Source organism: Podarcis vaucheri (genome assembly GCF_965113315.1).
Source record: "Podarcis vaucheri genome assembly, chromosome: 6".
Lineage (NCBI taxonomy): Eukaryota > Metazoa > Chordata > Lepidosauria > Squamata > Lacertidae > Podarcis > Podarcis vaucheri.
In genome coordinates this window covers 39776137-39802105 of record NC_138764.1, presented here as the reverse complement: position 1 = coordinate 39802105, position 25969 = coordinate 39776137, and the positions used below count along the sequence as shown (strand labels likewise).

The 25969-nt window shown below is 40.4% G+C and overlaps 1 protein-coding gene across 2 annotated transcripts; it reads left to right on the top strand.

Moving 5' to 3' along the window:
• Positions 1-252: 252 nt before the first annotated feature.
• Positions 253-25969, top strand: PTGFR (prostaglandin F receptor). 2 transcript variants are annotated; one of them, XM_082228532.1, is made up of 3 exons: positions 253-750; positions 8184-9024; positions 23120-25969. In XM_082228532.1, the coding sequence occupies exons 2-3, from the start codon at positions 8236-8238 to the stop codon at positions 23423-23425; spliced, it is 1095 nt and encodes a 364-aa protein (XP_082084658.1). In that variant the 5' UTR covers positions 253-750; positions 8184-8235; the 3' UTR covers positions 23426-25969. The 2 variants fall into 2 exon arrangements, with proteins under 2 accessions (XP_082084658.1, XP_082084659.1); XM_082228533.1 differs by lacking the exon at positions 253-750 and adding an exon at positions 787-938.

Sequence of the window (25969 nt, the reverse complement as noted above, 5' to 3'; positions counted from 1 at the left end):
TGTCTGCTGCTCTTTTCAACCACTTCCTCTGGAAAAAGCCCACCTAAGTGTTTGAGGTTTTCAGCCTTAGTGTCTCCCCTTCTCTTGGACTCCCCCCACCATGAAGGTGACACCAGATCTCTCCCAAGTGAGATCTGTCTCATCCCCCGTGGCTTGACGTAGCTCAGCCTCGTGAAGATGTCAGGGGCTAAGCATTTTTATATGGAAACCTCAGAGCGAGTGCCAGACCGAGGGAACAATCCGCTCCTTAGCTCTGAGGATATTTGGGGTTAAAGCGCTTCCAAGGGAAGCACATCTGCGCCGTTCCGCGGAGACCGAAGCCCATCTCGTTAAATCTTTGGAAAGCGCGGGGAGTGGGTCTGTTTATTGTCACTTGTGTGGTGGAAAAACTGTCTCTCCCGTCTCCCTGGCCCGCTCCTTCCCGCCAGGTGTATGTTGCTTGGCCTCTGGCAGCGCCTGCCTGACTGGAAAAGAGACAGCGGAGAGAACTCTCCCCCGCCTCACAGGAGAGTTGGAGGGCTCGTCCAGGGCGCGCGGGAGCGAGCCGACAAGAAGCGTGACGCTCGCGCCCGCTGAAAGGGGCGGGAATGTGGGCGAGCCTAGGGGTCAAGGCAGCCGGAGCTGCCGCCTCAGTCCGCCCGCTTCGCAGGATGAGCGGGAAGCAGCTGGCGGAGCAGCCTGGGGGCGGCGGCGGCTGCCATGAACGGACCAGGCGAGACACGGCGGACGGGAGCGGAGGAAGGAGCTGAGGTAAACAGCCTCCCCGCGCCCGGCAAACTTCGGTTTCAAGGGCGGCAGCAGCCGGGCGGGAAGAAGCCCCCAGTCGGGAAGGAGCTCTAGCCGTGTTACTTGGAAGTCCTCCCGCGTTCCTTGGGGGGCTTGTTCCCGAGTCAGTGTGTTAAGGGGGCGCTTCCCGCCCCGGTCTTTGAGGGCTGCAGGTGAGCACACGGCTTGGCTCCTCTTGCTCACAGGTAGCGGGACCCAGCCTGGCTTGACTGCAGCCCGGATAGCTCCCTCGGTTAGAGCGGGGCGCTGAGGATGCCGAGGTGTGGGGCAGCTGCGCGTTCCTGCCTGGCAGGGGGTTGGGCTGGATGATCCTCGGGGTCCCTTCCAACGCGATGACTCTATGACGCTCAACTTTGCAGAGCGCGTGTGTGAATTTAAAACATTCCCGGATGAATGGAGATGGCCACCGGATTGCAGCCTCTTATCTGAGACTAAGCCCCAGTAGTGCTGAGAGTTAGCTCAGTAGCAGAGCGAGCCCATCCTGGGAAAAGCTGCGGGCAGGATCCCTGCATTGCAGAGGGCTGGGCTGGATGACCCTCGGGGTCCTTTCCAGCTCTGCCATTCTGTGATCTGCTTTGCATGCATGGAGAGCTTGCCAGTCAGTGCAGGCAACACTAGATGGATCAATGGTCCGGCTCGGTAAAGGCTGCTTTGTGAGAGATGCGGAACACTGTCTCTGCACATTAGTGTTGGCCACTCCTCCCGCATTTCCCACCCGCAAACCCAGTTAATTTCTCTCTCCCCCCTCCAGCTTCCTTAACTTATTGCCATCTGTTCTTCGATAACGTCCTACGTTTCTCAACATCATGATCTTTCCATGGTTAATCGCTTTCTCATCAGCCCTATTCCTTCCCCACTGTTCATCTCACTTCTCCATTACTTAGCCTTTTCCCCAAGTTCTCCTTAACTTTTGTATAGTTACACCTTTCTTAGCACGACGCAGCCACAGGATTGCCACAATACGATTCAGCTAGTGGATTCCGAATTCCTTACTCATTTTCCCCATCTCCTCAGAATTTTGACCCCCTTTCCTTCTTTCCCCTTTCTTCTTATCCTCCCTTTCCCCTCTCCATACTAAACGATTCCTATTGATCCTTCACTCCCTCATCAGTAACTGCCCATCACTTTAACCTCCAGTTATACCTATTATCTTGTGGTATGTATTAGTTTTTGAAATATTCTGAGTCCTGTAAATTGAGTTGGTACTGAAGCATGTCATCCATCCATCCACATCAGAATTCTTTCTTGAGGCTGCAATCTTGAGCCCCCTTACCTGGGAGTAAGCTCCATTGATTACATTGGGATTTACTTTTGAGAAAACTTTCACATGATTGCTCTTTTCTGGCCACATCAGTTTGGCTGGGATTGGTGCATACCTTCTAGGTAACCTGTCTGGTTGGTGGAATAGCAGCTTAGAATATTGCTTAGAATATTGCTAAGAATATTGCTAGCATATGTTATGTGCAGTGATTGTTTTCTGGGGACATTCAAGGGTACGCAGTACTGGCACATTTCCCCTCCTCCTGCAAACGTTAAAAGTGTGGCAACTTCATGGTGAGTACTGGCACATACTTTACTTTAAAGCACTGGTTATGTGCAATTCAGTGGTGCTATGTCCAGAAATAAGAATGTCTGTTGAATGGCATACCATGGAGCTTCTTAATATAATGGGTGTCTTGCAACCTGATTGTGTATGTGTATGGGAAATGACACAAAACAAAGGGTGTCTTTGAAAATGATAATAGGAAAAGCTTTTGAAGCTCCTATATAGCCAGATTAAATGAGAAACAACCTACATTTCAAGAAAGGTAACCTATGTAACTCATCCACAGACTTCACAAGTGATATGTTTTATACAGAAGCAATCCCTGCATAATGATTATTTTTATGTTGCTGCTTTACTTGCCTTTAATTGTTTAAGGTTGCATGCTTGCATACTTCAACTTATGCTCCCCCGTAAGTTGAAATGCTAGAAACAAAACATTTTTTTCCTCTCCTTATCAGTCAACTGTGGGCTGTAAGTTCTCTGTGCTAGGAAGCGCACCACTGCATTCAGGACAGTGCCTGATATGTTCCTGGAGAGAAATAAATGCTTAGTACTAAGTGTATTTGTATCAGAACTCTCCCACTACTGAATTGGCAAACTTGCACCTGAATTATATAATTTCCATTGACGTTGTACCCCTAATCAAAGCATGTTGAGGCTTGCATATTATAGTGATTATCTCCTGGAAGTCCTACTCTTAAACTGACCTAATCAAAGCGGAATCATGTATATTGCAATCATTATGGCCCAGAAGGGGAGCTAATTAGTCAGAATCTACTCAGCTGATTGATCTTATTATTTAAATACAGATAGTATCAGCTCTTCACCAGCAATTTATAGCTTAAAATTCAGAAAGTTGAATAATATTGCTGTATTTTGCAAGGAATTATCAGGGAGTGCATTGAATATGTAGGCTGAGAAATGAGGAAGGAATGATTGTGCAAATGGCCAGTCAACTCATCAGTGAGATTCTCCTGGGTCACTTACCCTTGTTTGGAGAAATGCACGACAACGCTCATCCAGCATTACCATAGGGTTTCTGTGTTTTCATTGTGTATTTTTTTAAAAAAAATACAGTAAATACTAAAATTGATATGTGTGTGTGTATATCTTACCGCTGATTTCATTTTTTAAAAAAATAAATCAATCAAGAATATTCCATATAGTACAGTTACCTCAAGGGGAATTTGAGAAGCAAGTTTTATAAATAAATAAGTAAATAAATTTGGCATCATTCTCTCCGTTTTCCTACAACTGTAAAGCATGGTGTTTCTCCTGCATTTATATATGCTTTTGAAAATGTATATTTTGCAGTACCTACTCAGACCCCTAAATAGGCTAGAGGAGATAAATTTGGTCTACTGTGCTTTTACCTCACTTTCCCTGAAGTTTTATTGATGAATGAGGGGCAGGGTGTTGTGGTGAATGGCTTCTTTTTTAAGCAAATTCTTTTCCTGTGGGAATGGTTGCTGTGAATAGTGCTCTAATCCCCTTCATCTCTCAAGGCAGTGTATAATGTTATAGGTATTGGGTGCCAGAGTTTGTGGGTGCAAGGCACCCATGCTCCCTAGATTTAGTTAGAATTTAACAAGAAAAGGTCACAGATGTTTGATATAGCAGTGCTAAAAGACAGGCTAAATGAGTTTTTTTCTGATCAGGAGATAACTTGGCAGTAGAGCCATCATGTAAAACAGAAGGAAGATAATGGGTGATTAACAAAGCAGTTACTCTCTGCCAAAGAGGGGTGGAAACCTTTCTTCAACTTTGTGTTAGCGGGCAGAGAAAAGAAAGGTTTTAGGATTTCAGTTTGCTTGATGTAGGCTGGGGAGAAATCCTTTCAGTCTGATAGCTGCAACAAGGAAGAGGAAGGAGGGCAAAGAGCACCATGTGGACTGACAAGGACAGGCTTTAACCAAGAGAGAGAGAGAGGGCATGGCTGATTTCCCTGTTCTTGGACCCAAGCCTGCTGTGCCTATGGGGGAAGCAAGAGACCCTCCTGGAATGTGAATGCTGTGCACTCCCTCCTTCTAAACTCAGGTTGTATATATGTGTAAATAAACCATGTATCATAAAGACACCACAGTCTTCACTGTGCCCCATAGTTCAAAAGGAAACACAAACCCTGGATAAAGTGTGCCTGCAACCCCTGGAATCTCACACCACTCGTGGAGATTGGGGTGATGTGTAACAATATACAATGGTGCCCCGCAAGACGAATGCCTCGCAAGACGGAAAACTCGCTAGACGAAAGAGTTTTCAGTTTTGGAGGTGCTTAGTAAAACGAATTTCCTATGGGCTTGCTTCGCAAGACGACAATGTCTTGTGAGTTCCTGTTGGTTTTTTTCCCTTTCCCCCCTTTTTCTAAGCCGCTAAGCCGCTTATCAGCTGATCCGATCAGCAGATAAGATGCTAAAAGCTGCTAATAGCGCTAATTCTGCTAATCCGCTAATCCGTCAATGGGCTTGCTTCACAAGACGAAAAAACCGCTAGACGAAGAGAATCACAGAACGGATTCTTTTCGTCTTGCGAGGCACCACTGTAGTATGATAGATCTTGCATGGTCATTTGGTGAATGGAGGCTCTAAGAGCATCCTATGAAGGGACTGTGTAAATACAACTGTATGTATGTTATGTAGTCTACTGGAAAGGTAATGCACATGCATAAATGCAAATCATGTATATTCTCTCATTTGTTCACACCCTCATGTGTAGGATGCACACTAAGCACTGCATAAACCATGTTAAGTGTCTCCCGAGGTTGTGTTAACGTTTAAGGTGCCCCGAGGCTAGTTGAATGTTTTGCTGCAAAAGACTAACAAACTTATTGTAGCATAAGCTTTCATGGACTTAAGCCCACCTCGTGCATCTGATGAAGTGGGCTTAGGTCCACAGCAACTTATGCCATAATAAATATGTTAGTCTTTAAGGAGCCAAAAGACTCATTGATTGATCTGTGTGGTGGGAGAGACAGCATGGCACATTTTGTTCAGTTGCATCCACAGGAAATCGGATGAATAGAATACCTCTACTCAATTGATATGTCATATATGTTTTTGCCATGGGTAAGCAGGTTAATTAATTTTTAGGAGTTTTGAACAATGTGAATTATTCTGAAAGATTCAATAAAAAAATGTGTTCAGTATTTCAAAACATTTACTCAGCCAATAGGGTCACCATTATGGTCTAGTTTCAGCTCCTAGATTAGCTGAATTATTTAGACCTGCGATTTTACTGCATATATTAAACAATCCACTTATGCCTCAGCCGATGTATGATAGTATTTCAATGTATTGTTTAAGGTAAGATTAAGTCCTAGTTTTATACCCCGAGAGATCATACATATAAATATAAACAAGAAATACATCAGTTTCTTGGGAGCCAATCAATCAAAGCAGAACATGCTCACGTACGCTGACTCTTAAAGGAACCCTTGGCTATTCAAGATGTGTACTACAAATGCAGTAGAATGCATTGATTTGGTCATTCCAATATATCAGCACACCATTATTTATATGAAAATTGTTTTTTTATTCTATTTCCCCTGTCTCTATGTTCTCAACATATGTAGGTGTTTGAGCAGCATGAGCAGCCCAAAGTTTCCCAAATACTGATTTCTGCCAACTAATAATAGATTTATTTTTCTAAAAAAGTCTCATCCAGCTAATTTCCATGAAGACACAGTCTTGTTGAACACACATTAACTGTTGAACCCATTTAGTCATAATACAAGCTGGGTTCAACCATCACTATGAATAATTCAAGTATAGTTTTGAGGCTCATGGTAATTTTTTGCAAGATGAAAAGTGTGGTGAAATTCTTCTAATTATATAGAAGAATTGTATCCCACCTTTAAAGTATTTCAGATTGTTTTCAATTTACATTTTCAAACCCTTATGATTTACTTAACATAAACTTGCAAACGCAGGGATGGATCCAGACTTGCCCTTTGAGTGCAAGGGCTTCTTCTGTTCATTGGAAAGGATGCTCAAGCTCTTGGTGGATGAAGGAGAGGTTTATGTCAATTTTGGCAACTTTCCACCTGCAGCTCTGCTCATCACTTCCCACCCTGCCCCCAAACTTCCGGAACAGATTTTTGGGAATTGCAGGGGATGCAAAGAGGAGGAAGAACTAGAACATGACCTCCCTGCTTCCTCTAACAAGTAGTGTCTTGTGGGTTGGGGATTAAACCCAAAGTCTAAGTATGATAATATTGCTAACCAGTCCCCCGGCTAGTAGTAAGTCCAAGGATAATGCTACAGAGTTTAGTTTTGCCTGGATGAAAGAGAACACTGTAGACTTAGGTTATCTTTGTATTACTTATTTTATTTACAAAGGTGAACAGGTAAATACCGGTAAAATCATTCAGCTACTGATCTTGCATCAGAATCCCAAAGGCAGCAGTGTTTTGCCCACTTCCCCGCTTCCCTCAAAAACTACTGCTAGTCCAGCTAAGCTCACAGTTATAAACCTCGCATATCTTCCTTTGCATTCAGAGTCATACAGCAAAGACTCCTATTGGCCTCCCTGTCACTTTCCAAATTTGGAAGGATTCCCAAGACTGGAAACAAATTCCAGCCACGAAACTTCTCATTTGTGCCTGACTGATGTGTGACCAATCTTGTGAGACAAAACCATCAGACAGATGTATTCACGACGAGACAGTTAAACATATGGAAAAGTAAGATACAGTTATGTATCTATCTTCTCCATATGTTCTCGATTTTGACTTCTATTACATGATTGCTCATTTAAATAGTGTTTTGTGAGTTGTTTTTAAAAAAAATGTCACAGATTAGGTTCAGGATAGTTTTTTCTTTTTTCTTTTTAAAGCAAGCTAAAGGTTTGCTTGTATAATCAGACTCTCTGCATTAGTGAAATGTGAATATTGGGGGAAATGAAATTTACATTAGCTAGCATGCAAGTGGGACCTGCAACAAAATGTTGCAGCAGGGTGGACTGCTGCTGTCCAGGATTCTAGCCACTCCACTCTATTCCACCTGCCTCTGGTTTTTTGTTTTCCCTTCCAAAAGTAAGCATTTCATGGTCACTGTCCACACTTGGTTATCAGTGAATTGGTTTTAGGAAGTTCCACTATAGATTTTTACCTTAGAGAGGATGAAGATGACAACGATGATGATTATCAAACTTTGAGTAGTTCTTTATTGCGTATGTGGATAGGGCCCTTTTGGCCACACAAGCAACATCAACCACAGCTTGAATATCAATTTCAGCTAAATTCTTTAGTTGAAAGATGAGAGCTTTCAGATATATTGCTGTATACTTTTTGGGAAAAAAGAAATGCCCTTTAGTAGTAAATTCTGTTCCTACTTAAGTATTTCTCAACTTTGGTTTCAAGATTTCAAATGTGACACATGCTTTGTTTACATGTGTCTCAGTTGCTGCCTCCACCCTTGCTCAGTCCTGTCTTTTTCCCCACTGTTTCATTGGCACTAGGGCCTATCTATGGTGAACACCTAAACGTATATAATACTCCATATGTGTGACCCATGTAATTCCAAATTATGCACAGGCTCCACTGCAAATGACCAAGTGAATATGTAGAGGACAGGGCTAGTGAATACAATTTGACTTTCCTTTTTGTGCTTCCCCCACCCCCCAACTGTCTGAACAGTGGGATTTACTTCAAGGTAAGTATGCATGGGCTTGCAGCCATAATTAGTTAGTTAGCTGCTCTGAAATACTGTGCCACATCACACCTCAAAAGAGTTGTGCAGATGCAATGACTATTACATAAATGTTGGAGTTTCTGCAGTGTATGTCAGCTGAGTTGAGCAATATATTGCCATTTCCTACATTTTAAATAGTTTTTTTTAAATTTAATGTCTTACAGATGCCTGGTGTTTTCCTGATATGTTCTGAATGCTGAGTTTGCCTTTCTAACAATGAATAGTTCAAAACCATCAGCGTTGCTTGGAACTGGTGTATTCTCCAATACTACCTGTCCCACGGAAAAGAAGATCTCTGTGTTTTTTTCCGTCATCTTCATGACAGTGGGGATTTTATCCAACAGCCTTGCAATAGCAATTCTCATGAAGGCGTACCAGAGGTTCAGACAGAAATCAAAAGCATCTTTTTTGCTTCTTGCTAGTGGCTTGGTTATCACAGACCTGTTGGGCCACCTCATCAACGGAACCATTGCAGTATTTGTATATGCCTCTGACAAAGACTGGATTCGATTTAACCAGTCAAATGTTCTCTGCAGCATTTTTGGCATCTGCATGGTGTTCTTTGGACTATGTCCCCTTTTTCTGGGCAGTGTGATGGCTGTTGAACGCTGCATTGGAGTCACCAAGCCGATATTTCATTCAACAAAAATGACTTCTAAACATGTAAAGATTATGTTGACTATGGTATGTCTCTTTGCCATTTTCATAGCTTTACTGCCTATACTTCAGCTAAGACCTTATCAAATCCAGGCGTCAAGGACCTGGTGTTTCTATAAAACTGAGCAAATTGAAGACTGGGAAGACAGATTTTACCTCTTACTTTTTTCATGCTTGGGTTTACTGGCCCTTGGTATTTCATTTTTGTGCAATGCTGTCACGGGGATTACACTTCTAAGAGTCAAATTTAAAAGTCAACATAGACAAGGCAGATCTCACCATTTTGAAATGATCATTCAGCTCTTGGCTATAATGTGTGTCTCTTGCATTTGCTGGAGTCCATTCCTGGTAAGAGGTTAATTATTTTGCCAGTTTTTTAACTGCATGTTTAATGTATGGTGTTCCTCATTTTTAGCCACATGTTTTATTAAAATGCATAATGGACAACAGAAATGGATGCTCCTGATATTAGAACTCACATTATTGTTTTCAGTAACATATCCTAGTGGAACGCAGGTCTTTGTATTTATAAATACCATATAGTTTTCACTATGAATCTGATCTAGCCCAAATTTAGATCCCATTGTATGTGGTGTAAAAGTTATTATTTGACTAGATTGCATTTGCTATATATGTCTTCGAGATCAGTTTGTGCAATGCCTTAGGACAGGCATAGGCAAACTCTGGCCCTCCAGATGTTTTGGAAATACAATTCCTATCATCCGTAGGTAACAGGACCAGTGGTCAGGGATGATGGGAATTGTAGTCTCAAAACATCTGGAGGGCCGGAGTTTGCCTATGCCTGCCTTAGGATCTTTGATAATGTCCTTTTCTACTTATGGTAGGGTTGCCATATTTCAAAAAGTGAAAATCAGGATACAAAAGTTGTTGATCTATTTTGGCAAAATCGCAAGAAATTGGTGATTTTGAGCTGTTTTAAAGGAAAATTATCAAAAACGACATTGCCGAGATGGATTGCCATATGTACAGATTTCCAGATTTTCCCATACGTTTTTGCTGATTTATGCCTGGACACTTCTTCCGACTGCAGTATTCCGGGTATGCCTGGGAAATTCCAGACATATGGCAACCCTAACTTATGGTGTCTATGGTGAATAAACATGTATAATGGGGTTCAGGGGAATGGAATGGGATTCCACACATTGTCTCTGGCTAAACCTACTCATGCTCATTTGAATAGTGGGAGAAGCCATCATCATACAGCTGTACTTGTGTTAGGCTTCCCTTCACCTTGCTTTTTCAGTTGTATTCCATGAGGCTGTACTACGAACTTCAAATGAATATAGGTCGGGTGTGGGTTCTGCTGCCACAGTCTCATCCCACTGCAGTGTGTTCTCTCAAAGCAGGCAATGTCTCAAAAGGGTGTTAAAGACTAAATGTCAAACAGCTGCACAAGTCTGTGGATTGCATGCCTGCTTTATTTATTACCGCTGAGGTTTTTGGCAGAAGGAAAACTGGTAAAATACATAGGTACAACAGAAACAGTCAGTGCACATTAAATTCAACAACTTGGTTATAGGACTGCATCATTCGGTAGACTAGCATCAGATTAGCAATATTTTTTTTAGATGAAAATACTGTATTTAAAGGGATCCAAGAAACAAAAGTAGCTGCAGAATGCACGAAAACATAAAGACTGATATTGCAGCAATGCAGTAAGTTAAAGTTGTGTGAATAGTTTGGTAATCCATATCACTATGACTAAAACAGAATGGTGTAAGAATGCATAATGGGACTGGTTACAATGTTTATTTATAGAGTGCCTTCATTTACTTTTCTTTGTATACGTATGAGTGATAGACAGATATAGGTTACATTATACTCTTTTTTATATGTGTGAATTTTGCAATACTTTAGTGCTTTTTGGTTGTTGCAGAAATTCAGTGTTTACTAATTCATATCACATTTAGCTGTGCTTTACAGTGCTGGAGTGTCAACAAGAGCAAGACAACCATAGTCAAATCTGACTTACAAATATTCATGTTGCGTACCTGGCTTGGGAATGATATAAGCAGGATCAACGTGGACGCGAAAATTAAACTGATATGAAAAAGGCCCCCTCTTATTATAGTTCAAAGCAGAAACATTTCATTAATTACAGTGTACATTCAACAAGAAATCAAAATGAAGCTAAGGCTGCGAACAAAACAATAAATGTGATGTAACAGAAGCCTGTTTTTCATTTAGCTATGCGTATTTCTCCTGGAATGCTATGGTCTGAGTTAATATGCACTAGTCACCCCTTCTTTGTCTCTTTTTTTTCTTGAACTGATTCCAATTTTTCTGAACTGATTCTGAAAAGAGACAGTAGATACTCTTAAGGATTAGAATTTAACCATTATATGAGACTTTTTTATTATTATTAAAATGCAATTTAGCATAATAGGATGGAGTCTGTTCAAGCAACTTCTTACACACTGGCTTTGAGTAAGGCTTCTGTGCCTCCTTTTATATGCAAAATGAGAATAGCTGTAATATATCACACAGTAAAGCAGCTAGCCTAATTTAATGGACTTGTTTCTTTTTTTAAAAAAAGTTTTATTCGATTTTATAAAGAGAGATACAAAGATTACAGAGAGCCAGTGTGGTGTAGTGGTTAAGAGCAGTAGTCACGTAATCTGGGGAACTGGGTTCGCGTCTCCGCTCCTCCACATGCAGCTGCTGGGTGACCTTGGGCCAGTCACACTTCTCTGAAGTCTCTCAGCCCCACTCACCTCACAGAGTGTTTGTTGTGGGGGAGGAAGGGAAAGGAGGGCAGGGGTTAAATAGCCCTCACATCAATCCTGCCCCCTTCCCAGCATTGCTGCAGCATTAATCTGTATGCTGAAGCTACTTGCCAGTCCCCTTCATTTCCTGAACGGCCGCAAAAGCTTCTCAGTGCCACAACTGCTTAGGGTCACGACAGGCATGGGATTCTTCCAACCCAGGTATGAAATCACCCAAACAATTTGATTCTCCAGGGTCAAAGAGAACCAAGAGAGCTATGGACCAAATTTCAGTGACCTATGGTGCTAGAAGTTGTGGAATTATGTACATCTTAAGCAGTTGCAGTTTTTCTTTTGGAAGCTGTTCATATATCACGTTTTGCAAATAGTCCTTTCTGTATATATTTTAAATTAGAAGAACTGGCAGATCTGCCTTGCTATGAAATCGGGCTGGTTATTTTTCAAGGCCTGTCCTCATGTATTCACAATTAACACATTATATTTACTGTGCATGGAGTCATGGTGATGATGACTCTTCAGTCTGCAAGGCTTATTGTGTGAACTGGTTCTTAATTTCAGTTCAATTTATTGTGATGGTGACGGACTTTAGTAATGCATGCACCTAAGCAGCTTTCTATTTAATGCTAGAATGCTTAACATTTGGGCTAGGGTGGCAGCTGCCGCCTTTACTTATTTATGGCTACAAACTACAAATCACTGCAGCTACAAACTACAAATCACATCAACTGGCTTCATTCTATTGATTTCAAAGGGGATTAAAACTATTAAGGACAAATTCTCATTTTAAACAGTTTGAAATTCATAGTCTGTATCCTCCATGGATGGCTATGACAGTCTTATTTTGAGCACATGAAAATGATAATCTAGATTTATGCCCATAATTATTTTCACAGAAGTGAGTGGGAATACTTGTGAATGCAGACTCACACACACCTGCATAAATCTATAGAGGATTGTGATCCTATTTGTATTTTTCTTTTGGAAGTTATTATCTTGAATTGTGAGTCACATTTGCTCTATTTCAAACAACTCAAAAGGCACCACACCATTTCCCATCGCTGTATTACTTTAACTTTAGTTGGGGAGTAATGAGGTGTGTGTAGACAATGAAAATAAAAATACTGTCAAAAGTTACTGAGAATTCAGCATTACTGAACCGAAGGAGACTAGACCATATCAGAAATAGGAACTTTTGTGCTGGATGATAACACACCATAACTTCAAATAATCTTCTGTCAGGAAAATAGAATTGGTGAGGGGCAAATAATTCAGTGTTTAGGAAGCAAGAACAAAGGAACCCAAGAGGAAAGAAAGTCCTCTAAGTCTTTTTACAATTCCAACCGTGCACCATTGTTAGTTTTCTCTATGGGTATAACTGCATGCAGGAATATTTTGGTGAGATGCAAATTACTTGAGTAACAAGGTTCGTTTAGGTTCTTTCCTACTTCTAAGTACGCAGTTACTTTGCAAGTTGCTCCTCCTAGGGTGGGATTTGCTGACTTTTCTTGATGGGTTCATGAGCAAAGTAGCTGATACAGTTACTGAGTCTAGGTGCAGGGAGATCTGCAGAAATAATCATTATTCAGTTTTCCTGTATTGCACTTTTTTAACATGTCTGTGGAGCTCATTGGAAATCAGCATAAGCACAGTTGGTGGGATGTAGTGTGTGTGGAAAGGGGAGTAGTGAAATTAGTAGTGCTTGATCCACTCTCTTTAAAAAGCAGTCCATGCACCTGCTGTCTTAAGTGGATTGGTTTGGGGCCATATTTTTCAGAAGTTATAGGATTATCCCTGGATTGGGGAAGTTGAATCTACAGCTTGATAGGAGCTGTTTGAGGGGGATGTCACATGGACGACACTACTTAAAAGGGAAACACAAATACACAGTAAACCCAGGTGTAGACAAACCCTTAGAGGCTTCACATAGGAACACAAGATGCTAGCACTAGCTCAGTGCTGTTAACACTGACAGGCAGCAGTTCTTCAGGCTTCACAGAGTTTACTAAGCTAAGATAGAAATACGGTCACTTAAGAGCTATCTATAAAAAGGAATTGTACCATTAACCAAACCACTTAAAAGGAACAGGAACCTCTTTGGCAGCCCTGAGTCTGTTGATACACAAAAGGGACTTGTATTAAATGATAGGTTTATTTTTATTTTTTACCCCCTTGGAACCTGGTTTGTTCTACTTATTTTCTCTTACCTTCCTTATATAGGTACCTTTTCTTGACAACATGACACACATGGGTTGAACTCATGAACATAGCCTTTTTCCTACCCTGGGAGAATGGGTGCGACAAAGCCAAGCAGGATTGCAATCTTGCCTTTAGCACACATTGGTTGGTGGTTTTGTACAATGAAGGTTATTGAATCAAACTAACGTCTATAATAAATAATGTAATCTCCAATGATAAGAAATAGAACCTGGTGAAGCTTGCACATTGCAATATTAGACAAGTCAGAAAGATCTGGGTTCTATATTTGTTTTTGCTTTTCTGTTAATGTTGACATGCTAATGTGACAATAATGCCAATGCTGATAAAACTTTTTTTTTTTGAAAGGGGAATCAAGATTTAAAGCTGAAAGTCTAAATTTGCTTACTTTTGGGGTCTTCTGCCGCTGGCCAGCTTATTAGGGGTGCATAGCAGAATTGAAAATGTACCTAGCAGTAGTCTTCAGCTGCTTAGAATGAGCACAGCAGTGATGTTTTCAATACTTTCTCCTTAACTACAAGGGTATTAGACATTCATTGTGATTTTCAAATTAAAAGCAAAGTTCAATGAACTCCAAACAGATGTCTTCCAGCTAAGATATTTTAAAAAAATGCTTTGTGTACCATCATGTTGTCTGGCAACTTCAAATCTGCGCATCTAGGTTTTAAAACAAAACAGAAATGAATTTGCAAACAATGTTATATGAGCTAATTGTCAAATGTTGTTACTTTTATTTAATATTTCGGTATTTCTTTTGACTGTGAAGTCATTGGGAATGACATTCGTTTTTAATATGCTATCTGTGTAGGATAGGAGTAAAATGGGGTTTCAGCTGAAGGATTCATTTAAAGTAGAGGTCCTAAGCAAGTCTTATATGGATGTTTTGTTGAAATCAGAAGGTCTCCCCAGTAAATGTGTGTTAGGTATATTTTATGTTGATTCATTTCCAGTTATGGGATTGTTGTATTTGTCCATGTAAACCATCCTGCAATCACTGCTGGCCATCAGTTGAAGGAAATGTAGTGACATACCCACTCAAAGAGGTCCATTAATTGGGATTTGTGCATGTGTTTGGTGGCTTAGTGCTTGGAACTGGACTTCATATATTGTCATGTAATCCTGAAAGGTTCTCTTCCAGATTCATATGTGAGCTGATTTATTTTCTTGTGTTATTTTGAAATGTCACATGCAGAATTCCATAATGTTTATAATAGTACTGTTTTGTTATCTAAACAGCCCTGTTCCTGTTTTATTTCTCTTTCCCACTGATCTGTTAAAAGCAGTTTTATTTCACGATATGGTTCCATCTGACTCATTTTTTTTGGGAACTAATACCTCCATTTGTAGGAAGACTGGAGAGCTCGTTGACTAATACTTTAGTGTTTTGGTGTTTTTTTCATGGGAGATATTCCTGTAACAAAGTTAAGAGAATGAAAATGCCCCGAAGTCACAAGAAATGGAGATTTCTATTTCTTTTGAATTCTGTGTAGAAAATATAATCAGAAGAAGAAGAAGAAACCTTCTCATTACAAGTCTTTTCTTACTTTGTTATTTTGAAGTGTCCCAAGAGCTCTTGTGCATCAGCAGTTATTTAGTTGGGATTGCAGAGAGAGAAAGAGAGAGAGACAGAATAATATGGTGGTGGAATGGAAAAGAATGCATTTGAGGAAAGATCTTATTCAACTATTCAACATTGCTCTTTTGTGAGAGGACCTATTTTTAAAAAGGGAAAAACCCATTAATTTGAGATGAGAAAACCCCAAAAGTAATTACTACTATCATTTCTACTATGTGGTTTAGATTAATATTTCTAACAAAATCCTAATTATGTGCTGCCTATTAGGAAGTGAACTTTATTTCTGACCAAAGGAGGGAATCTTTTATGTCAAAACTCTGCAGGGTCTGACACTTTCTACTTGTGGTTTTCAAAGATTACTATCACTCATGTTCTCTTATTACTTTTTCACGCCTTGTTTCTTCCCAACTTTTTAGAAAAAGAGAAATGGTCCCATTTGTTGTTATTAATAATTCCTAGTCTCACTGGAAAGTGAAGATAAATGGTACTTGGAATACATTTCCTAACAGAAGGAGAATTTCTTTACAATTCTTAATAATGGATAATTTGGCATTAGTTATGGAATATTATTTTATTTTTTGTATGGTCCTGTCTTGTTAATATCTGATGGCTTTGGACTAGTAATAATTGTAAATCAGGTGACTTACTAGTTCACCCCTCCTCCTCTTCTTAAACTACAAATGACTGTGGATAGGTAGACAGCTCCAACAGTTGTGGACTAATGACCTTTGTAGTCCTATTTATATGCAATTTCCTTCCAAAATTTTGTTTTTTGGGTAGAATAAAATTCCGCAATGAAGAATACTTGGGAATTCATGGGCTTAATTGAAATTTATGGACCTAACTTAGTTCATTATTTTATTATTTTCAATAGATCAGCTGTGAGTAGAATTTAGTTGGACATCACCCAATATATCCCACTGAAACCTATGAGATTTAAATGTGCTTAACTTTAGCTGGTATCCTAAGGGTGTGGTTCAAACCCCTCTGTGCTGGATTTGGAGGTATCGCTCTGCCCAACCTTCTGGGCCCTGCCTGCAAAGTGAAGTTGGCATTATTCTACTGATGCGAAACACCACTCCCACCCACATTATGTTCACTGAACATGTGGGCGGGCAGAAATGCTGCTGCTGGGATGACTAATGTGCCAGTCAGTGGAAAGACCTAACACAACACATTCTGGGTGGGGGGATTGGCTGAGCTGATCCTGAGCTCGACCCCACTGCCATAATTTTTGCTCTGCTAGTTTATTGCTCTGCTAGGTAGGATTGCACCCTAAATAAGTGTTACCTGATGGGCATAGATATTCCACTAGTGCCAAAGAATTCATGCCCTGGCTCATGGGATGTCTCAGTCTCTGAAATGAAGGTTAAGATGTTGTCTGATTAGGTTTAATTTTTTTCCTAGACCAAACTTTCTTTCACCAGCTTGTGTAATCTGAAAGAATGTAAATTGGATATTTTATACTATTTCTCCTCAGAGAGTAGAAATGTTAAATTATGCTATTTTTAATGAGACAATTAAAATGCTAGCTATATTCCCACCAGTAATTTTAGATAGCCAATGGAGCAAAATAGTTGATTTTACTGCGAGTGCCTGCATGAGGAATAAATAAAATTGCACATTTTTTTTTGCACTTCCCAGTTATCAATTTACCAGCATGCTACAGCTGGCCTATATACAACTGAAAGTTTACCAGTAGAAATATATTATTACTGTAATTTCTTGCCATTGCTAGTTAGCTCTCCCTGCACTAGGAAGTAAAAACTGAATGGAAGAAACATGAGTAACATACTGTTTATACGAGTTATGTGTATTTGTTGCACTAAGGCATGCCTCTGGTGGGAAGACACATGACTTATTCCTATCTATGAATATTTGGAGCATCTATATTTGGGATAGTGGGAAACGAGAAGTCCAGTTTTGGACAATGTTGTAGCCTTAGTTCTGGGCATTGCAAATTAGCCATTTGCCGAAAGGGTTGTAAGGACTCTTATCTCTTGTTAGCTTTTCCTTCCAGGTTGAGAGCTTCCAGATTATTTTGTTCGTTCGTTCATGTGCTCACCAAAATGACTTTAAATTATGAAGACTAGGGTAGTCGGATTTTGCTTTACTGTTCCAGTTGTGCTTTCTTATAATTAACCTTCCTGGTTAATTGAAGGCTTCCAGGCTTTGTTATAGTGTTATCTGAAGGGAAGAGGGAAGGGGCTGTGTGTATGCAGGCACAAGGTTGCTCATATTTTGGATGATACTACTTAGTATCAAATAACGTAGTGTAGAAAAACACTAAGGCTACTTAGTGTTTTTCTGTACAATTTGAGTCTATTCTTGTGCCACTAAGCTACACTGTAATAAGTTACTGGACACAGGAGTAAAGAAGTAAGACACAAGGAATGAGTTTGAAATGCAGTGGTACCTTGTGTTATGTACTTAATCTGTTCCGGAGGTCCGTTCATAACTGGAAACCGCTCATAACATGAGGCGGGCTTTCACTAATGGTGCCTCCTGCTGCTGCTACGCCGCTGGAGTGTGACTTCCGCTCGCATCCCAGGGCAAAGTTCGCAACAAGGGGCATCTACTACTGGGTTAGTGGAGCGCATAACCCGAAGCATTCGTAAGGGGGATGGTACATAACACAAGGTACCACTGTATGGTGTAGGAGTTAGTGTCCAATTAGAACTTGGGAGACTAGGGTTCAAATATGCACTCGGCCATGAAGCTCACTGCCCCTCAGACTAATCTGAGAGTTTTATCCCTACAGAGTTGTTGTGGGAATTAAATGGGATTTGGGAGAACCATGTACTGTATTCCACCTTGAGCTCCTTGGAGAAAAAGGCATGATATAAATCCAGCCATACCTTGGTTCTCGAACAGAACGTATTACGGGAGTCTGTTTTACTCCAGGAACTGTTTGAAAACCAAGGTGCAGCTTCTGATTGGTTGCAGGAGCATCCTGCAGCCAATCAGAAGCTGCGGAAGTCACATTGGACATTCGGCTTCCGTAAATCGTTCGAAAACCAGAACACTCACTTCCAGGTTTCGATCATCAGGAGCCAAGGCATTTGAGATCCAAGGTACAACTGTACAATGAATAGGTAGGACCACATTTTATTTAAACTACATCTGCAGCAGAAATGAGAGGTCCGGCGGGTGGCAACATGAGATTGGGCCTTTTCTGCAGTGGCTCCCCATCTGTGGTATGCTCTTCCCAGGGAGATTTGGTTGGTGTCTTCATTATATATCTTCAGGTGCAGGCGAAAATGTTTCTCTATCACCAGGTCTTATCTGATTAACATTCAATGTCATTTTAAATGTGTTTGTGAGAGGGTGTGGGAGCTATTGGCTTGGTTTTTGTCTTTTTATGTTCTCATTTTGTATTTTTATGTTGTGATCTTCAAATGAAGGGCAGTATACAGATTTAATAAATAAACAAAGAGAAGATTGGGAACCTAACTTAATTTCAACCTTGGTGAGCCAAGCTGTGCCCTTCTAAGGCATATGCTATATCATAGACCCAAAACCTTATGGTGAATAGGGAGCCTTTCCTGTCCCACCCCCTCCTGGATCCCACAACTCTGGGCAGGTGTGCCAGATTAGTCTCAATAACATTCCATTTCCAGGCTAAGGGCCTCAAAACCCAAAGCAACTTGTCTCTGAAAATGCCCTTCACTTTCAAAGGTGCATAAGGCTGCTCACATGCCACACCTCACCACAGCCTTTCCTGCATCTGCCTGCCAACCATGTGACCAACTTAACCATGAAACCAACTTAACCAAACCAACCTATTGGGTTGGGGCAACTGGCTATCATATTTTAACATGTTTTAAATGGTTGTAATTTTGGTCCCTCTGTTTTGTTTTTGTTGGGTTGGGTTTGGTTAAATGTTTAGTTGGTGTTGGTGGTTATTTTAATTTGGGTATAACTGTAAATGTCTTCTTCTTCTTCTCCTTCTTCTTCTCCTCTATTAATTTATTGGTTTATTTATAATCTGTATAAGATATTCTGTTTTTCAATGTTTGATGTTTTATTACTTTTTTATATATGCTGTAAGCTACCCAGAGTGGCTGGAGAAACTTAGATAGGTTGGATTAATTTTTTTAAAACAACAACAACAACAATAATAATAATTCAACCTAAACACCAACCCCCTCTGAACCCAATACAGACTAGGTGAAAAAACCTGCTTACCTGTGGAGGGTTGCAAAACACTCCTACTCAGCTACAAAGTGATTGGCTATCTTCAGTACTATTTTTCTAGAAAAAGAGGAGCTGGAACTCACCATGAACACCTCCTTTGTTCTCTTAGAATGGCAATGGCGCCCACCTGAGAGGTTCTGGCTGAAAATAAAGCACTGGTTATCCTATATTAAAAAAGAGGATGGGTTGGGTAAGACAAATGTCCCAAAGAGGCAATTTAGGGGCCTGGTCAAAGCTTATAAAGCCAATGATCCCTGCCCCCAGACGATAGTCTCTCCATCCAGAAAAATGCTCCCAGACACAGAGTTTCACAGCTGGCAGGAGTGGACTTAGATAATTGCATACTATCTGTATGTCAGTGCCAGAAAACATGAGCTGATCCATAAGAACATGCATATGGAATCATGGTTTGGATGTGATTCCTATTCAAAGCTACTCTCAAGTATGGGGCAACACATTCAGGGGTGTTTTATGCACTGACTTCTGAACTTTCATGACTAAACAGGATGTGGCCATAGACGTGTGCATACTCTAAGGAATGATTTGTAGTTTGCCTTGCAGTCTTTTTGGAAATCTCAACTTTGCACTCTCACAAATCTGGCAGTCAGCTCAGAGCCATCACGTCAAACTGATTCACTGTGCTAGCATCTTGATGAAACTTGCACACAGATTTGCCAGCTATTTTCCCTTGGTCTCAATCAGTCCTTATTGCCTAAGACTAAACATAAATATTTTTCTCAGATGCAATGCTTCAATGATTTAAGCAGTTATACCCTAATGAAATTATAACTCTTAACTCTAAAGGCCCTGCTATTTCGTTGCATTTAGTAGAAGTAATGGGATTTCAAAGCCAATAGCCTGTGTTTATCTGTTTGTCTTTTTTCAAATTGATTTTGATCTGATGTGATCAAAGCTGGTGTGTGGCTAATCTAACTGTTCTGCATGGACTGTAGCTGAAGTTAGTCATGATGAGCTGCTTTTAAAACTAATGGAATAAGCTAATCATGATTAATGGGATTCTAGATGGATTGGGCTAATTTAAGTGCCCAGAAAGGTTATCCAAAGCAGGCTTTCAATTTTCAAATAGTTATATGGATTTTAATTTGAATCCCATCTCCTTATTCTTTTGAAATCCACCTGGATAGATCTCTACATCACTTCATTGTGTTCCAAGGATTTGAGTTACTCAGCCATGAACTATAAATGTGTTCTGACTCATTATCTTTTTGTGCCACTGCAGGCATTGGTTATGGGAAAATATATTGCTGATGGGAGACTTTGCAAACATAGCCTTGTTTTCCTTTCTCTCTAAGCACCTTCTTGAACATTCTTACATTGGTAGGAGAGAATATTAAATGTCTTCACCACATGAGAAGAGTTGATTTAAGAGAGTTTTGCATTTGTCAGTGGCTAGAAAAAAAATCATCACTTTTGTAATTTACTTTGGGAATCACTTTCTAATGCTATGAATTTATTGATTGTAGTAATAGTACATCAACCCATTTTCTGTTCCCACTTAAATGCATTGGTCCTCAGCAATATTTTTTGAAAGATGTGGCATCAACACCTGGCACCATGGCAAGGTCCCCTGGAATTGATAGGTGTCTTGGCACGTCTGTGCTCAGTGACAAACACAGAACACCCAATGTAGGTGTCACTGAGGGGAATTTAATGTGGCCACTTGGCACTACCCACAATTCTTGTCAGATAAGACCATGGCAATGGAGCTCATTATTTGAGAAGAGCCAAACATCATCATCATCATCATCATCATCATCATCATCATCATAAAATAAATTTATTATTTGTACCCTCCCATCTGCCTGGGTTTCCCCAGCCACTCTGGGCAGCTTCCAACAAATATTAAAAATACATTAAAATGTCACACATTAAAAACTTCCCTGAACAGGGCTGCCTTCAGATGTCTTCTAAATGTCAGGTAGTTGTTTATCTCTTTGACATCTGATGGGAGGGCGTTCCACAGGACGGGCACCACTACCGAGAAGGCCCTCTGCCTGGTTCCCTGTAGCTTTGCTTCTCGCAATGAGGGAACCGCCAGAAGGCCCTTGGTGCTGGACCTCAGGGTCTGTGCAGAACAATGGGGGTGGAGCCGCTCCCTCAGCTATACTGGGCCGAGGCCGTTTACGGCATATATTAATATGCCTTTCCTAATAATCATAGGATGCAAATTAGTACAAATCTATTTTCTTCAGCACTAATGGAATGGAAACGTAATTCAATTAAAAGAGACTATTATTACTGGTGTAATTTTAATTTAAAATTCTTGGATTTCAGGGAAAAAGCATGTTGCTTTTTAAGATAACCAGAACCAGTGGCGTAGCGTGGGGGGTGCCAGGGGTGCCGTCCGCACCGGGCGCAACATCTGGGGGGGGCGCGCTCGCTGCCTCCGGAGTCGCCGAAGAGCCTCGGGCGCAGGCTGTAGCGGAGCCGCATGTCTCGCGGAACCGACGAGCTGTGCGCGCGTCCGGGCTGAAGGCGCCCGGCAGGCAGCGGCTCTCAGCGCTCGCCGCGGAGGACGCGCCAGGCAGCCCCTCCTCACAGCCCCGCCTCCGCCGGTGCTGCTGCAGCTGCTGGGCCGTTGCATTTTCCTCGCCTCTCTGCCCCCCCTCCTCCGGGCAAGCGGCGTCGTTTGGGCGGCAGCGCCAGCGGCAACTCGCAGGTTAGGGGTTAGGGGGGGCGCAAATTACTTGCCTTGCCCCGGGTGCTGTCAACTCACGCTACGCCGCTGACCAGAACATACCTGAACCCATGTCCAAGAGAAGCATTAAACATGATATATTGAATTCCAATTAATTCTAAATGGTTGAACACATAAGATTCCTCACTTTAATGGAAACAGATGAATTTTAAGATTAGTTGAATAAACAAGGAGTTGAGTGGTTCACGGGAAGGTTATAAATCTTTATGCAATAAATAAATCAGCTTCTGCTTCTTTATGTGACATCTCAAATCACAAATCTTCATTTGGAGCCATATTAGGATGTAAGAGATTCTCATGTACACAGATGGTTATACATAGAATGGAATGCCTAGCCATTCCTATATTACGTTGGCAATATCTGTTCAGGATATCATTTCAAATGATATCATTTTTGAATTGTATACTAATTTTAACTCTTAGTAAGAGTAATTAGGTTTTGCATGATTAAGTACTAATTGGTAAAATGAGGTTTGTAGCATGGAATTTTGAGTAAATAAAATGGGAAATGCTCCACTAAGAAAGGTAGCATGCAGAAATCAAAGGAGTTAGTGAATTTTAGGTGGGTCAAAGAAGGTACCTAGTAGATGCAGGTTTGGAGAAAAGCAAGTTTGGGGAAACTGGGAAAGCTGTTTATGCTAGCACACAGCTTGGTCCTTTCTCTAATGCCAGTACCCAGCCAACCTCCTCCCATTCTGCCTAATTCTCTGGCCTATTTCTGTTTGCATCGAAATTCATTGGTATGTGATTGTTCACTCCTTTAACATCATGCTTTTCCATCCCTCCACCAACTTCCAGGAAGATCTAGTGAGTCTATTTATTTTGTTTCGACCTGTTTGTATTCCACCTAACTCATTAGTTTTCAGATATTCAGCAGTTTTCATTATTCTGAAAGCAAATTATAACAAAGTCTTTAGAATGAAAGATGATTAATACGGCTATATTAGATGATGTGTTCTGATATCTAATAGAATTTATTTCCATTTGCAGGTGACCATGGCCAATATTGGAATAAATGAAAATCATTCCCAGGAATCCTGTGAAACAATCCTATTTGCTCTCCGAATGGCAACGTGGAATCAAATTTTAGATCCATGGGTATACATTCTCCTGAGAAAAGCTGTTCTTAAAAAACTCTACAAGATTGCCAGGAGATTTTGTGGTGTGCATTTTATTAACTTGCATACATGGGAACTTAGCTCCATTAAAAATTCTTTGAAAGTTGCTGCAGTTTCTGATTCACCAAGCAGTTCCAAGAAAACAAATCAGCAGCTACTCAGTTCAGCAGTGCAGTAAAATGAAGCACGTAGAACGATGAAATGAATGGGCAATGGTAATTAAGCTGCTCAAAAATTGGTACAGTGTGAATGGGCTGGGGTTTTTTCACCTCTTCAAAACAGGAAAGCTGGCCCATTTCTGGAAATGTAACAATATGGAGCTGCTGGTTACCTTCCAAAGACTGCTATTTATGTGACCGGCCCATCAAACCTGGGGCTGAAGACTTGTGACTCTATAACATAACAGAACGTTAAGCATATAAGATGATGCTGGCAGCTTTGGAAATACTTTTGAATGAAAGAATATTGTTCAATGTTCTTAGGAAAAAGAAAAGAAGCAAACAAACACCTTATTGTTGAAAGTGGCACTGAATTTGTTTGTTAAGCGTAACTTTGAAGATGCACCTTGCCTTGCAAGTATAACTGTTCCACATTTTCTTGAAAATGTAGCACTCAAATCTGAAACGCATGCGTTGTAGAAGGTCAATTTCTTCAGGAAGGGACTCAAGACCTTGCAAGCTGAACTTCTCACAACTTAAAAAAAGAAGTCCACATATAAAAGGAGCTAGAAACAAACCTACAAGAGTCGATACACTTATTTAACTGTTACAATCCAGGAAATCTACCCTGCTACATTAAAGGCTAATAATTCACCAGATATTACAGCACATTTACCTTTCAATTATAACCACGTGATTATGAAAACAACTTCTTAAGTATGGTGAAACTTCAAAAATGTATTTACATATTAAAAAAAACACCTCTTGTGACATATGTGCCAAATGTTAATTTTGATCATTCAAACTGAGGTCAGAATCAAGTATGTAGCAATATTCAGGTGTGGGTTGATGTTTCTTAAAAAAACAAAAAGTGGTTGATACAAATATGAGAATTGCAGCACACTTGGGTTGAGCTAAAATAGTAATAATTGTAGCACAGAATTATGTAGATTGAATTTAAAAGAAAATAGTGGTGCAGAGCATACTGAGCTTGGCAAATCCTTTGATTAGCCAATGTTTCAGCAAGTGGTTGGAAGAGAAACTAGATAGGATGAAGGGAGTGTGGTTTCCATTCCATAAGCAAAATATTTTACAGAGACTTGGGAAAGGTTTTATTAAGAATGTAATAACCTGTCTGCTTAATAATCAGCCTTAAATTTCTGAGATCTAGTATCATATTGTTTAAGATACCAGGCCCATGCAGTACTGCATAAATATTTCAAGCCCCATAACATTCCTAGGATCTCAGGCAACTAAGTGCCTAGGATTTTTCCTGCCTTGTATATGCTTTCACAGGTTTGTTTGTTTTTTAATGGAAAAAGAGTAGTGATGGGTAAAGCAGAGATGTTAAATCTGTTCCCACCATTTGTCTGTAAGCAAAAGTAATTTGTGAGTAGAATACTCAGAAACATTTGTGGGTATTCCTACAGAAGTCACAAGCCAGGCCTGTCATAGCTTCTCTCTCCTTTTTTGTAAAAGAAAAAGAAAATATGCCTGAAATAGTACCACTTGATGCTACTGCTGCTATCACTATTACTCCGCCTGCTCTTGAACCTTGCACAGTGCTGTACAGAAATAGCATCCTGCAAAAGGCTTATAGACTACACTAGACAAACGAAACGAGTTTTGCAGAGCTTAGGGCCAAACAATTTAAGACTTGTAATATCAAATGGAGCCCACCAACCATTTATTGTGTCCTTGTCAGGTGACTTCCTGTTTTTGTATCCAAACAGGCAGCATAACTGATGTGACCAGGAGCTTTAATTACCTTTTATCTCTGAATGCTGGTGGGTTGTATTTGCTCTGGTTAGACACCTGCCTTGGTGGCTCCTACAAGTTGTGCAGGCATAGTAAAGATGGATTGACAGGGTTAATAGAAGGTGGAGAAAATAGCATTTTGTAAAAAAACACACACCATTGAATTGTCATATGAAGGGGTCATTAGCACTTCTATCACAGGCCCTGGGACACACTAGGCTTTATTTTTTGATAGATTACAATAGGGCCTTAATACCAAATCAATGCTAGCACTCTGTATGGTGCCACTGAAATAACTTGGTGAGTAAAATGTAAAATTGGACATTTTATTGTACAGGTCACAATGTCGGCATTTAATAACTTCCTTCAGTTTTTCATCCTTCTGGGCAAGAAGTTTGCTTCAATGACAGCAGACTGGTGTTCAACCATACAATTGTAGAAATGCTTGACTAACAAAAAAAAAGAGAGCATTATTTTGCCATGTGAATAAATGTTATGTAGATATTTTTCTTTGTGGCTAATGGTTTTTAAAAAATGTATGTATATTTGTTTTCTTCTATGTATTGATACAGAATGAATGTAAGATGCAGTGCCTCATTTAAACTTATTGCCATGTGACTAGAGCAATGATTCTTTTGGAGTGGTTCTCAAGTGCTGAGAAAAGTCTGTGCTGTGAAAGTCATAAGTATTAGAAACAGTCTGGGTAGCTTGTATGGTTTACAGATTTAAAGTTGTTCACTATGTGCTTGTAAATAAAGTTTGCTTCTTTTGAAGCTTTGTCCTTGGACAAAAAAAGAGAGAGTAGT

Bases quoted from the DNA above. Each gene is read 5' to 3' on its own strand.
- PTGFR (XM_082228532.1), top strand. From the start codon at position 8,236: ATGAATAGTTCAAAACCATCAGCGTTGCTTGGAACTGGTGTATTCTCC. The intron at 9,025-23,119 runs GTAAGAGGTTAA...TTCCATTTGCAG, and splicing joins TTTGCTGGAGTCCATTCCTG to GTGACCATGGCCAATATTGG.